Source organism: Crocodylus siamensis, chromosome 5, assembly GCF_052110815.1.
Source record: "Crocodylus siamensis isolate JL-2025a chromosome 5, ASM5211081v1, whole genome shotgun sequence".
Lineage (NCBI taxonomy): Eukaryota > Metazoa > Chordata > Crocodylia > Crocodylidae > Crocodylus > Crocodylus siamensis.
Genome location: NC_143399.1, coordinates 197,344,782 through 197,359,772, shown reverse-complemented (window position 1 = coordinate 197,359,772; position 14,991 = coordinate 197,344,782). Strand labels below are relative to the sequence as shown.

The 14,991-nt window shown below is 43.9% G+C and overlaps 1 protein-coding gene across 1 annotated transcript in view; it reads right to left on the bottom strand.

Annotated features, from left to right (window-relative positions):
• Positions 1-1,359: 1,359 nt before the first annotated feature.
• TTC21A (tetratricopeptide repeat domain 21A) overlaps positions 1,360-14,991 on the bottom strand; it is a 72,021-nt gene continuing 58,389 nt past the window's right edge. Inside the window, exons 22-29 of the mRNA XM_090047779.1 lie at positions 14,315-14,396; positions 13,292-13,442; positions 9,569-9,730; positions 8,712-8,907; positions 6,495-6,719; positions 5,511-5,631; positions 2,441-2,508; positions 1,360-2,352 (exon numbers count right to left, since the gene is read on the bottom strand). Coding sequence (XP_089903905.1) covers positions 2,275-2,352; positions 2,441-2,508; positions 5,511-5,631; positions 6,495-6,719; positions 8,712-8,907; positions 9,569-9,730; positions 13,292-13,442; positions 14,315-14,396 — 1,083 coding nt within the window. The 3' untranslated portion in view covers positions 1,360-2,274. The remainder of the gene's footprint in view (positions 2,353-2,440; positions 2,509-5,510; positions 5,632-6,494; positions 6,720-8,711; positions 8,908-9,568; positions 9,731-13,291; positions 13,443-14,314; positions 14,397-14,991) is intronic.

The window sequence follows — 14,991 nt, the reverse complement described above, 5'->3', positions numbered from 1 at the left end:
CTCTGCTGCTCCTGGTTGGAGTGCTGGAAGCCCCATGTGGAGGCATGGAGCTGGCCTGGCCTGATGTGCAGCTCCCACCAGGAGTGCTGATCCCCACATGCTGGAATGGAGCCAGCCCAGTCTGGGTTGAAGGCATGCAGCAGTGGGCTGGGCTGGGCTGGGCTGGGCCAGGCTGGCTCCATGCTGCCACGTGCAGCTCATAGTTTCATAGTAGTTAGGGTCAGGAGGGACCTGAACACATCATCTAGCCTGACCCCCTACCACAGGCAGGAATGAATGCTGGGTTCACAAGACCCCAGACAGGTGATCATCTAACCTCTTTCTGAATTTACCCAAGGTAGGGGCGAGGACCACCTCCCTAGGAAGCTGGTTCCAGATTCTGGCCACCCTAACTGTAAAATATTGCCTTCTATTTAGCTCATATTTTAGTGATTAAAATAACTCCTGGGACTTGGCTGGACCTGGACCTGCACACCGCTAGGGAGCTCTGCCTGCCGTGGACATGAGTGCCCCGTGGGCCAGCCACATACTGTTGCTTCTGGTGGGGGCTGTGCAACATGGTGAGATGCCAGGGGGGGGCCATACCCACCCACATACACCCCCCATGCCCACCCACAAACCCAGCACCACCCTCCCGCTGCAAGCAAGCGCTCTCCTTCCCAGTTTCTGGATAACCTCTCTGACTAAATGGCAGAATGTGCCAATCCCTATCACCACTTGAAAATAAAAGAGTGAAACCTAATATGGAAAAAATGGGTATAGATGAACTCAGAAGAGGTTTTGGGCTCTGGGTCCTGAGTAGATAGAGATTCCTGGCTGAAGCTGATATAAAGCACGTGTGATCTGGAGACGGACAGAATCTGGGACACACCATTTTCTACAGCAGTAACTATTGCCTACCTCTAGGCTCTGGTCATAAGCATGAAAGACTCTGGAGGAGTCTCTGGTGGGGGGCTGCCCTTGCTTTCTCAAGTACAGATAGCGGGCAGGGAGAGGGCATCTGATGAAAAGATTGGGGCACGGCTGGCTGAGGTCCTGTCCCTCCTGCCCTCACCTGGCACATACTAGATCAGTGGTCCTCAATCTTTGTAGCCTTAAGGCACCACTGCATAACTCTTCTGATTTTAGATTCCAACTCAGTGATTTTCAACCAGGGTGCCATTAAATTCTGAAAAATCATGGTGTAGTGCCTTGAAGTTAAAAAGGTTGTGAACCATTGACCTATAAGATAAAACTCTGTCCTTCTTTACCTTTTTACACATTTTTAAAAATAATGCCTCAACAAACAAATAAAAAGTACAATAAATTTAATGAAGCATTGAAAATAAAGTTCAAAACCAGAAACCACAAAATTTCATAGTATAGTACTTGCTCATTTATTTTTAGTGAATAGATTAATACATTTATTTCAAAAAAGATGGTTTAGTCTTATTAACTATAAAATATAGCCCATATTTGCTGGTAAAAGAACTTGAAATATTACATTTAATAAGTCTGTGAGGCCCCAGGAATACTCTAAAGTAGCGGTGTTAAGCAAATAGCCTGCTCCAGTCAGTTTCTCATAAGCCAGACTACCCTCCTTCACAGGTCTGATTTGACTTATGGGCTTGTTGTTATGACTGCCAAAGCCCATGAAGCAGTGACATTAATCCCCAAGGCCCTTGGAACTACTGTTTCAATGCAGCTCTGGAAACCAGGGAGTTAATGCCACTCACTTCCTGCACCCCAATAGCCATTGCTGAAATCAGGGGTTTAGTCATACTTAGTGACTAAAATAGGTAACAGGAAAAATGGGGAGGGCAAGCAGCAATGGTGTTTAGTCTTTGGGTTTTGAAACCATGCTGAAAGTGGGAAGAACGCCATTGCCACTCACAGGTTGTCCAGCCCATGGGAAGCCTGAAGGTCTGGATCTGGCTTGCAGAAAATCTCGTTTAGGATCGAAACAAGTTTGACATCTCTGTTCTAAAGCAATCCTTCAAAACTTTAAACTCTGATATTAGCATTATGCCAAGCCTGAATCTGGTGTACAAGAAAGTCTTTTTATCCCTTCCCAGTAGGATAAAGGAGCTTTCACTTGGATATAAACACAGTCTACTCCTACTGGAAGGCTTCTTCACCTTGCCAGAAAGGGGTCTTAAATAAAAATGAGAATCAGGCCCATTGTTCTCTTTAGAAAGTCTAAAATTCATAATCCTTACTGAAGATACGTTTTTATTTCTAGTATGTGTCATATTTCTATGTCAGAACATTTTATATTAAAAAAGAACTCTATTTTTAGGGTTTGAGACCTCTTTGAGCCTTTTCCAAAATCTCTTCTCTAATTTTGGGGTAACTTGGGCACACCTTCAAGACCTAATAAAAAAGAAAAGATTGTCAGTTATAACTTAACTTAATCACCCTATGTTTCATGATGTAATTAACAGTTTTATGTAGAACTTACATCATGACAAACTTCTATTGCTTCCACATATCTCTTATCTTTTAGGTAGTTAAAAGCAAGTTTGAAACCTGGAAAAAAAAGGGAAACGAACATGCTGTAATTGGAACACAAGCCTATATGTCCACTTAAGTCAACAGATTGTATTAAACAGTGCTTCAGACAAAAAATGATAATTAACTAAAATGAAAATAGGATATACTAAAATTGAACAAAGGATTATGAACTTGTAAATTGTGCTGCAAAAATTTCTCTGTGGATGTTTAATTGGATTAATGTATGTGTTGTGTTTGGTTATTAAAAAACAAGGACACAAAAGAAAAATTGCTAATGGATAAAAAGAAATTACTGTAATATAATTCAGCTTCCCAGGATGTGATGGACATTTTTCAAGATGAAACTATTTCTCCTGGGATGCAAAGGGGCAGTAAATCTATCGTAAAAAGTAACTGGGGATCCTCCTGTGCTCAGATGCTTGATAAATGGTTCCTCTGTGACTAACCTCTCAGGATCAGATCTGGACTGGCAAACTGGTATAGAAGGGGTTGGGTGAAATTTAGATTTTCAATTTGCAAAAAAGTTTCAGAAAATTCCACTCCAGGTGCCACAAAACCCACTCACAGCAACTACATTTTGGGCTGCCACAATGTAGTGTCTAAACATAGGTTTCGACACATGCACAGAAGTGCTCCAGTCTGAGGAAGCAGGCATTTAGCCGCTATCTGCTCTCTGTTGTGACCCAAACGTAGGGGAGACACTCATCCTTTCGGCATGCTGCAAGCACGTCTAGCAAACACAAACAGCATGAGTTCAGTAGGAAGCTTAGCAGCCACCGTCACTTTCACTCAAAATAGAAAAAATGGTGCCTACCTACAGCATAAGAGCCCAGTGGATAGAGCATTTGTCCACAAAGCAGGAAACCGAGCTGTAGGCCCCAGAGTGAAGGGATTCAAACGTATTTCCCAACTCCACGGAGATTGCTCATGCCACCAAGATATACAATAGTCTGAGTGAAGGCTTTCCCTATCTTTTCTACTGAAACCGGATCACTGAGCACTACCATGGGGATAGACGAGCTTGCAGAGAGAGGCTGAGTTCATAGCCTCATGGGTTCCTGCCAGATGTTAAATTAAATCGTGCTATGGGATCTGAAGAGTTTTATCTGGATGCCAAAACGAGTGTGTGCTATGGCAGATGTTCAAGGTCTGGCATGGTAGGATGCATGATTTTGGGGATCTTGGATAACATTCCTCAGATCCTATTGTGCATCTACCAGTGCTCAGGGAACCTAACATCAGGGAACAGCTCCTTGGTGCTGGGCTGCCTGCAAGCCCTTTAAATATAGTTTCATAGTTTCTAGGGTCGGAAGGGACCTGAGCAGATCATCTAGTCCGACCCCCTGCCATGGCAGGAAAGAGTACTGGGGTCAAACGACCCCAGCAAGGTGTACATCTAGCCTCCTCTTAAAACCCCCCAGGGTAGGAGCCTGCACCACTTCTCCTGGAAGTTGGTTCCAGATCCTAGCTGCCCTGACCGTGAAGTCGCGCCTCCTGATATCCAGCCTAAATCTACCCTCTGTCAGCTTGTGACCGTTATTCCTGGTCACTCCTGGCAGTGCTCAGGGGAACAGGGACTCCCCCAGTGCCTGCTGGTCCCCCCTGACTAGTTTATAACAGGCTACTAGATCCCCCCTCAGCCTTCTCTTTTGGAGGCTGAACAGGTTCAGGTCCCGCAGCCTCTCCTTGTAGGGCCTGCCCTGCTGTCCCCTGATCATGCGAGTGGCCTCCTCTGGACCCTTTCCATGTTGTCCACATCCCTCCTGAAGTGCGGCGCCCAGAACTGGACGCAGTACTCCAGCTGTGGCCTGACCAGTGCCACATAGAGGAGGAGGATCACCTCCTTGGACCTGCTCGAGATGTATCTGTGGATGCATGCCAAGGTGCGGTTGGCCTTCCTGACTGCGTCCCCACACTGCCGGCCCATGTTCATCTTGGGGTCAATGATGACTCCAAGATCCTTTTCCGCCTCTGTGCTGACAAGAGGGGAGTTCCCCAACCTGTAGGTATGCTGCTACGTGGGCAGCCCTGGATCATGGAGTGGCCTCCAAGTCCTGGACTCTCTGTGTGCCGGCATGTTCAAAGGGCATGCGTGCAGTTGGGATGCACACATGACTTTTAAAGGAGAAGGCATGCAGGGAGCCTAGGTTTGGAGAGTGGCTCATCAGTCTCAGGGTCTGTGTGCCAGCATGTTCCAGGGGCACTTTAAATGGGTGCATGAGCAGCCCAGCATGGTGGAGCTTGTCTCTGATGAGAGGCTTCCCATGAGATGGTAAGTTTAAATGGTGCAGTGGCAGCCCAGCACCAGGGAGTGGCCAGATGTTAAAACTGATTAAAAAGATTTAATCATGAATTCTCTTAGGTGGATCTGTAAATGTTATTGTGGGTTCATCGTTTTTATTGTGGGATAACTTGCCTGAAGGTCTGGCATGTTTCAAAAAAGTTGCATGAAACTCACTTTTAACCCATAATACATGTAACATCTCGAGGGGGCCACGGTTCTCCCTCAGCTCTGTGAAGATCTGGTTTTCAGTCCTTGTTCTTGGATGGTTTATACATTTTACATTAGTCAGTTATTTGAAAAAAAATCCTGAGTAGGGCCTGGAACTCAGGAATCTTGTCGAAATGTAACTCATCTCTATACAGGACTCTTCTGAATTTAGTCCTCCCTATACATAAAAAGTACCATGTCCCTGGCCAAACAATAACCCTTCACTTTTTGTCCAATATTATTATTAGCTGTCAGTAAACTCTTGGCAGTATTAAACTCTTAGCTGTCATTAAAGTTCTTCTTCCTGTATTTGTTACACCTTTTTTTAACCCCACCAACATCATGTTGATTACATCAGTATAACTGAAGACAGAAATTACCATAGCCCAAGTATTTCTTGCATTTTTAGACCATGTAAAATAAAGTTGCAGGATATTTAATATAATCTTTTACAATGATTCAAGAATGAATATGCTGGCTAATTTTCAAGGAGGATTTAAAATAGAATAAGTTTTTATCAACTCACCAATGGCAGGGTTTGCTTGATTACTATATTTCCAAGCTAATTTGTAATTAGCTGCAGCATCCTTATAGGCCTGTTCTTTCTCCATAATAAAACCCATGTATTCATAAGCTTTTGAACACGACTAAAATGGATTAAAAATTAATATATTTTTACGTCATTTTAGCATTCTCTAGATTGTAAATCAGGATCCTAAATTATATTTTCTATTTAAATACATTAGTAAAACAATACAAAAACACTAGATTTTGTCTATTTTTTCCCTTAAAGGTGTAGCTTGATGCTTTACTGTCTAGCTCATAAATATGTACACTAAAACAGGATATTCAACTTGGCTAATCTAACATTGATTTTACAGCCTTCACTTTTACATTTCCTGATTTTTAGGATTTTAAATGTGAAACCATAACTAACTAGTTAGCTAATTAATTATAAACCACTTCTTGCATTTAGGGTCAAATTCTGCTCCAACCAAAATTAACTGTAAAATTCATGTTTTGGTAGTGTAGGAGTGATGTTGTAGCTGTGATGCTCCAGGAATTATGTGAGAAGCTAGGATTGTTGTGGCTGATATCTTTCACTGGACCAACTACATGGTTGGGATAGACTTAGACAAGCTTTCAGATGTGAAGCATTCCTCTTCAGGTCATATTTAAAAGATTGTCTAAGTCTATCCCAACCATGCAGTTGGTCCAGTGAAAGATGTCACCCACAACAATCCTTGCCTTTTTGTCAAATTCACAAACTGAATGAGATGAGAATCTTAATCATCATGACAATCACATTGATTTTATTCCATTAGTCAATTTTACTGAAATCCAGGTTCCAAACTGTAGCTGGTGTTCAGAGCTTTTACTTTTTGGGCTAACTATCAATGACTCTTAATGAAACCAGTTTTCCCAGCATTGCTTTGGCATTCATACTCCAAGCTAATCAAAACGCATTTTTACTTTTCAAGATCTCCTTGTAAACATCTTTTCTTCTCACCTTGTTGTATTGTAAACAGCGTTTCAGTTGCTCCATTGCAAGATCATACTTTCCACTGTTGCAGTATATATCAGACAGTAAAATCCAACTTTTTTCCAACTCTTCTGCATCTGAGACAGTCCAGTTAGCTTTAGCTAACCGTTTTAGTTGGGTTCTAGCCTTAGGAGTCTGCTTAAGGATCATGTAGGCTTGTGCCATTGCCAAAATGGCTTGAACACTTTCTCTCTAAAAATATATACATATCGTACAGATTAGAAAAATTAACAGTCAAATAAAAATGCCAGTTTGAAGAACAAGCTCTTTCCATGATTTGGAAATATTATGGGTTTCACTGTCTTTTATAAGAATTAGCAATACTGTCAATGGTTTATTAAAATGAATAGGTTTCTCAGTATTTCTGATTGCAGTACTTAATTTGCCATGAGAAGATCAGAGATGCCAATTTAACACATACCAACACTCCTGCTCTAATCTTAGAATCCATCCACATAGTGTCAACTGTATCTGGACGAAAGCTCTATAACAAAGCTAAGTATATAATTGTGACGGGGGCAAGCTTGGGGCTGAATCTCAAATCAGCTCGCCCACCTCTCTATGTAGGGCAGGCTGCCCAGTCTCGCTTGCCACGACTTTGCTATTAAAATACACTGGCGATAAAAGCGGGAGGCTGTCCATTCTATGCCCTGATGCCAGGAGACGCTATCCACATCTCTGTACCTCCCCTATACCATGGCCCATTCCTTGCAGACAGCATCCAAGATGTTATCATACTCCTGGCCACAAGCCGGACCAAACCTAGTCCTCCACCAGGTCTCACCCACACACACACACTCATACTGCCCCTCTCTCACAGGATCCTCTCACACTCCACCCCCTCTCACACGGTCTCTTGCTTGCTGCAGTATACTGTGCCCCCTCCACTCTGCCCTGCTGTCTCCTGGAGCAACCCTTCTGGCCATCAGGCTTATCTGAATCATGCCTTGGCTGGCGACATGCAGTCTCTTGAGCCTCTCCCATGACCCTCACCTGGGTAGTGCCAGCCAGTTCACCAAATGGAAGACGAACTTTGCCTAGCCCCTCACCGGGCTCCTTATACACAACACCATGATCTTGTGGGGGGTTGGCCCTTATGTTGCCCTTCTGGCCTTCCTTCAGCTCTACTCAACACACCCCCTGGGGCTGCCCTTCTGACCATCCCTTCAGCCCTACTCAACCCCAAATTACACGCAGTCCTTCAGGTCTTGAACACGCATCTTACTCTGGGTGGGCCCACTAACACCCCTGCTTTCTCAGGGTCTCTCAACTGCCCCCTTCTCTAGGACTCCACAACTGCCTGCTCCCCAGGGCCTCCAGGGTCTTATATCCCTGTGGGCTCCTGACCCCACTCCTCCTTCTTAGTAACCCACCCAAAGGTGGGGGCTTGGGTTTAGGTGCCTCGACCCACCTTACACGGGGTAGGTTCATGGTCCCTGTATTTAAGTGGGGCTGTCACGCCACTGGCAGTCCCACCAGGCCTCCCTATCTTGGCAGGTTACAGTTTTAGATCATGTCCAGGACCACTGAGGACTCCTCTGTCCCCATAGCCTCACCCTTACCCCCAAGGTGTTCCAGGAGCAGCTCAGCCTGATGTTGTCTCCTTGGCTGCTCAACACAGACTATTGCTGCTCTGGCCTATGTTAAAAAATGGCTGCCCTCATTAGGCACCTGGCGGCTGCCTGCTCTTGCCCTTAAAGTGGCAGGCACCAAAGGTGCACTGCCAGAATAACATTATTAAGTCAACAGGCACAAACCAGGGGCAAGGGATTCATTCAGTAAGCTGCTAAGTGCTCTAGCTTCTGTTTGGCAAAGCATTTAAACATATGGATAACTTTAAACCTACATAATTGTTTGGAAGGGTACTTGTATACTTTCAGCTAAGCATGCCATGAAAAGCTTTGCTAGAACAGGAACACCCTTGAACTGCAGAGTGAAACCCTTGTTCCCCAATATCCATTTGACTGGAATGAAAATTCCTTGAGTTAACCAGAACCTCAATAATGCAAACTTATTGTACACTTCACATGATTAAGGATTTATTAATGAAAAATGATAAAATACTTTTAATCATAATTTAATCAGGGCATTTAAAAATATTCTTGATAAAAAAACCAAACATGCATGGGGCTGTTAGCATGCTACAACAGAACAGAATGCAAAATGCACTGAAGAATTTCTTACCTCGTTTTGGGCCATTTCTATAAATGCACTAAGAGCTTTCTCCACATTACTTTTGTCTTTAGTGGTCATCAGACAGTAGTTCTGTAGCATCTTCAGTTGATTTTGGTCATCTTGGGATCGAGGATAAAACTCCTTCAGTAGTTTCTCAGCTGTACACACCCCATGTTGCTGAGCTTCTTGTTTCTCTTTTAAGTTACTGATAACATTAAACCTCTGATATTTCAAAACGTGTTAAATATAGATGAATGGTAAAAGCAACTGCTGCGCTCATCTTTCACTCTTAATCATACCAGAGCAAGGATGCATTTATAGTTGTACATACACAGAAGCAGATTTTATATATATTCAATATTATTAAATCACAAAACCACTGCGCCCATCCAGAACAGAGCTGAAGCACCTTAAATTGCCATTACTTGTATACCTACTTTGTAACTAAGAACAGGCTATTATGTTTTAGGCTTCTCAGTATAGTAGTTTTCACAACCATTAAATACTTCTCAACATTTTTAAAGACAGGCAGAGGGCAAGGCAGGTAGCACTTTAGAGACTAATTGGTTCAGGAAAGCATAAGTTTTTGTAAGTGACAGCCTACTTTGCAGACTAACATGGTTAACTACCTCTCTCTACTCATGGATGGCAACATTTTTAGAGGGAAAACAAGTATGTCAAAAGTTTCTATTTTGTGCTGGTGAATATAGTGAAGAGGGGGCAGCTGAACTGAAACCCTCTGTCTCTGTACAGAAATGACCAGACCTTGAAAGTTATTCTCAAATAGTTCTTGGGAGATGAACCTGATAGTCTAAGACTTTTCTCTGTTACTAATCATTTCCAGAAGTGCTGGTCTGTTTTCTTACCTGTTCTCTTCATTAAGGCCTTCAAACACGTCTCCTCCTAATATCTCATTATCAGGATTAAGACAAATCTGAATCATACTGCTGATGGCTCTTTGGCCCCACTCACTGTCCTTTCGAGCTTTGTTGAAATACTTCAGTGCTTGATTGGGTTGTCCCATGTGCCTGTTTGAGTAGAATATATCATGTCTAGTTATAACATGTCTGTGAGACTGTCATCAATCTTAATTATAAAGGCATTTCCATATTTATTTACATAAAGTTTTAATAAAATCTAATATTTCTCTTAAGTATATTATGGTTCCACGTACATGAAAAATTAGCTAGGCAAATTACTAAATTAATGCAGTTACATTGTTTCTAGAACCTAAGCTAGTTCATTTAAGAGTACCCTATAAAGATATCTACAGAATAAGGTTTTCTGTTGCTTTTTTTTGTCTTTGAGCACTTTAAAGCCCCTACAGGTGATACTAAATGAGCTGACCCGTGCATTGTATTGTATCGTGTGTTTCGAGAAAACTGTTTATTAAGTTCCAATCAGGTCTACCTGTGCAATCCACTGCTGGCAATCAAGTTTCACAAGTAGCCCTGAATATGCAATTTGAACTCTGTATGGCTTCAGAGCTCAATAATGAGCAATTTAGGCCTGTGGAGTTTTTACTATACATGAGAAGGAAAGAACCTCAGCCTGACTGTCACATCCAAGATGGAGCCTGTAATCTAAAATCTTTCCACTTGTTCTAATCTTATGTATGAATCACTAAAATATAGTATAGAAGTTCGCAGTCATGTTTTAAAGCAGGACCAAACTTTAGGGCTCAATTAAAGTAGGTAATCTTCTACTTTGATTTTCCTGATTGAAAAGGTGTTTTATAAAGAACTATATTTTATTCATTGCAAAACCTTATTTGATAGAATTTAGTGTATTAAACCAAAAGAACTCTGGCAAAAACTTGACCCTACTGAAATCAATGAGAGTTTTGCCAGTGACTTGAAAGGGGCCAAACTTTCACTCCTTGTTGCTGGAGCTGTATACAACCTCAAGTCTCTTGTAATAAACCTTCTGAAGTTGACATACAAGTCAACCAAATGTCTTCTATTTTACTCTGTTCTTTTATTTCATAGATTTCATAGACATTAGGGCTGGAAGGGACCTCGGGAGATCATCGAGTCCAGCTCCCTGCCCAAAGGGCAGGAAGTCAGCTGGGGTCATAGGATCCCAGCAAGAGAAGCATCCAATTTACTCTTGAAGGTGTTCAATGTAGGTGCTTGAACCGCCTCCGATGGCAGGCTGTTCCAGACGTTGGGGGTCGGACAGTAAAGAAATTCTTCCTTATGTCCAGCCTGAAACAGTCTTTAGTAGTTTATGACCGTTCGACCTCGTCATTCCTTGGGGCGCTCTGGTGAACAGATGTTCCCCCAGATCCCGGTGGTCACCCCTGATAAACTTATAGGTGGCCATCAGATCACCCCTGAGCCTGCGCTTTTCCAGGCGAAAGAGTCCCATGGCTCTCAGCCTGTCATCGTAAGATCTGTTTTCCTGACCTCTGATCATGTGCGTGGCTCTCCTCTGGACTCTCTCAAGTTTCTCCACATCCTTTTTGAATTGTGGAGCCCAAAACTGGACGCAGTACTCCAGCTGCGGCCTCCCCAAGGCCGAGTACAAGGGGAGAATGATGTCCCGGGATTTGCTCGAGAAGCATCTATGGATGCACGCCAGCATTTTGGTTGCTTTACTAGCCGCAGCATCGCACTGCAGGCTCATGTTCATCTTGTGGTCAATAATGACCCCCAAGTCCCTTTCATCTGTAGTGCTAACCAACGTAGCACTGCCGAACCTATAAGGGTGCTGCAGGTTTTTCCTCCCAAGGTGGAGAACCTTGCATTTATCGGTGTTAAACACCATGAGGTTCTCGTCTGCCCATTTGCTGAGCTTGTCCAGGTCAGCCTGGATCACCCGCCTATCTTCTGGCATGGATGCTTTGCCCCAAAGTTTGGTGTCATCGGCGAACTTGGCCAGTCCACTCCTGACTCCAATGTCCACATCATTAATGAAGATGTTGAACAGGATGGGTCCCAGGACAGAGCCTTGAGGGACCCCACTGGTCACAGGGCACCATGATGAGTGACTGCCATCAATCACAACCCTCTGGGTCCGACCACAAAGCCAATTTCCCAGCCAGCAGATCGTGGTGGAGCCAAGGCCACAACTGGCCAGTTTGGCCAAGAGGTGATCATGGGATACCAGATCAAAAGCTTTTTTGAAGTCAAGATATATGACATCAATCTCTTCTCCCTTGTCCAGGAGATAGGTCACCTGGTCATAGAAGGAAATGAGATTGGTCAAACAAGACCTACCCGCAAGAAACCCGTGCTGGCTGTCCCTTAGGATGTTAGCCTGGGCCAGTCCCTCAAGGATGGCCTCCTTAATAAACTTTTCTAAGATCTTCCCCAGGATAGAAGTCAGGCTAATGGGCCTGTAGTTAGCCAGATCCACTCTCCTCCCTTTCTTGAAGATCGGCACCACATTGGCCTTCTTCCAGTCTTCGGGCACTACACCAGAGCACCAGGAGTTTTCAAAGATCTGTGCCAGGGGCTGGGCTATGATGCTCGCCAGCTCCTTGAGTACCCTGGGGTGCAGGTTGTCAGGGCCAGCTGACTTGAAGGTATCCAGCTTCTCAAGGTGTTCCTTCACGAGGTCAGCATTGATGGAGGGTAGGGGATCCCCCTTACCCAGATTTCCCTGTCCCATAGCAGGCATGGGCATCCCGTGTGACTGATGAAAGACTGACGCAAAGTACCTATTTAATAGGTTGGCTTTTTCCTGGGCGTCAGTTGTCAGTTGCCCCATCTGGTTTAGCAGGGGTTCAACATTGACCTTGCTTTTCCTCCGGCTCCCCACATATCTGAAAAAGGACTTTTTGTTGTCCTTGATGCCTGAAGCTAGTTGGAGTTCAGTTGCAGCCTTGGCTTTCCTGGTTTGCTCCCTGCAGGACCGGACCAGCGCGGAGTAATCCTCCTTGGAGGTGAATCCCGTCCTCCATCCTTTGTAGGCTTTCCTTTTTAGCAACAGTAGGTCCGCTAGGTCTCTGGAGAGCCAGGGGGGCTGCTGTGCCTTCTTGCTGCCTTTCCTCCATGTTGGAATAGATTTAGCTTGTGCACTGAGGATCGCTTCCTTCAGAAGCAACCACTCTTCTTGAACTCCCCTCTCCCTGGGGTCATGGTCCCTGAGGGCCTGACCGACTAGCCTCTTGAGCTTGTCAATGTCGACTTTTCTGAAGTCAAGGACTTCTGTGTTGCTGACTGACTTGCCAGCTTTACGGCGGATGGTGAAGGTGATCAGCTCATGGTCACTGTCACCCAGCTTCCCATCAATCACTAGGTCACTGATTAGGTCGTCCCCCGTAGCCAGTACCAGGTCAAGCAGCGCTTTGCCTCTCGTTGGCCCATAGACTTCTTGAGTCAGGTAGAGGTCATACCTATGACTGTACTGTATTCATTTGGTCTTTTTCACTATATGATCTAACACACTTCCTATTCCCACACAAAACCTATTTGCTTAAATATGTACTGAATTCAATTTCCAAGCAAACCAATCTGCGAAGAATAGTTCTCATGAACCAAAATGCTTGTTTCAGTTCACCAACTGAACCCTGGAAGTGGAAAAATCGGTAAAGGCAGAATGAGTATTCGTAATATTTACAAGTATTACTTTGTACAATTTACCAGCAGTAAAGTCCTTCGCAGTAGTTATAACCAGGCTCTAAAGGTATTCGAGTTGAATGTTTCCTTGCCATTTCAAAGAAGAATGTAGTTTTATCAAGCTTACCACTTCTTCTTAGCAAATCAATTAATCTTTCCATGACTGAGAAGTTATCTACAAATTACACAACACAACAAAGTAAATGTTATCTTCATATTTAACTAATGCAGATTGTATCAATCTTTTTTAAGGTGTTTTGCTGTTGATAGTTATCAACATATGGTAATGCTGCTTGAAGAATTCAAAGCTGGGAAGAGGCTAAGCCTTCCAATGACGAAACAAAGGAACCTCGAATTCACCAACTTTTTCACGTCTTTAAAAGTGCTAAAGCAGGGCTGTCCAACTTGCAGCATGCAGGGGGTTAATTCATGCCCCCCAGGCTCCCACCCAGCCATTGCTCTCTCCATCATTCTGTCTCTCTCCATCACTCCAGCTGGAGCAAAAGCTGGGGTTTCCAGGCAACTCTTCCCTGCTTTAGCTTCCACTTCTCGCTGTGCTGGGAGAGCCGTGACATGATGCAGCAGAGGAGCCTGGGGTCGGTGAACTGAGAGTGAGATAGGGCACTAGCATGTGTAGTACAGTGTGGGAAGGCATCTGCTTGCATAGTGCAGGGAAAGTAGGGAGGTCCCCACATGTGCTGTGCTATTGTGGGGGGAAAGGGGAAAACCCAGGAAGCACGCAGTCAAGGGGACCCAACAGCTCGAGCTGATGTGACTCGCATGGCAAGTAACCACTAGTGTGGTCCAAAAGGCATGTGCGTCCAGCCACTTAGAATATGGACAGCCTTGTGCTAAACCACAGTCACATTTTAGACTTATTCATCTTGTCCTTTTAAGTGTCATGGCATCACAAAAAATCTTCATATTATAGATGATGGTACTTGGAAGCTTCGTAGATTAAAGAAAATAAGGATATCACATAATTTCCTTAGTTATCCTTTTAAAGTGGGAACCTCCAGAAAAAGAATTTGATTTAATAGTAGATACCTGGTGCTTTATCCAGAACCTTCTGATAAAGGTATATAGCTTGTTCATACTTTTGTTTTCTAAACATAAGATCTGCCATCATCTAACAAAGAACAAAAGTGTTGCATGAAAAGTTGCAATGACATAATTCCTTGCAGTAACCAGAAATTATTCTACTTTTCTTGAAACATGACAAACAGAAAAGGATATATTAAAAATAATGGTGAATGGAAACTAAATGTAAATAATCTGAAATATGCAATACAAAACCTTCTGCAATATCCTTGCTTAATTTACACAAGGGGTGCATCCAGACAAGCATGCACGTGCGTTTCTTTGGAGACAAATAGCAACGGCACATATTTGTTGGGAATGCCCCTGCATGTGTGCTCTGGCACAGGGCAAATTATTCCAGATGGGATATGGGAGGCTGGGGCCAGTACCTGGGCTGGCCCCAGCAGCCTTACCTTAGGTCCTGGGTGGCTCCTGGGGCTGCAGTGATGGTGACCCGGGAGTGCAGAGCTGGGCTGGCAACCAGAGTGTGACTCTGGCTGACTAGGCTTTAGTTCTGGGTGGCACATGCTGCTGCCACATGCGCCGTGCCATTTTCTCTCAGCATGCTTTTTTTTTGATACCAGAATTTCCCAGTATCTAAATTCGGCTCCGTGATGCAAATATGTAGCATGGAGAACCAAATC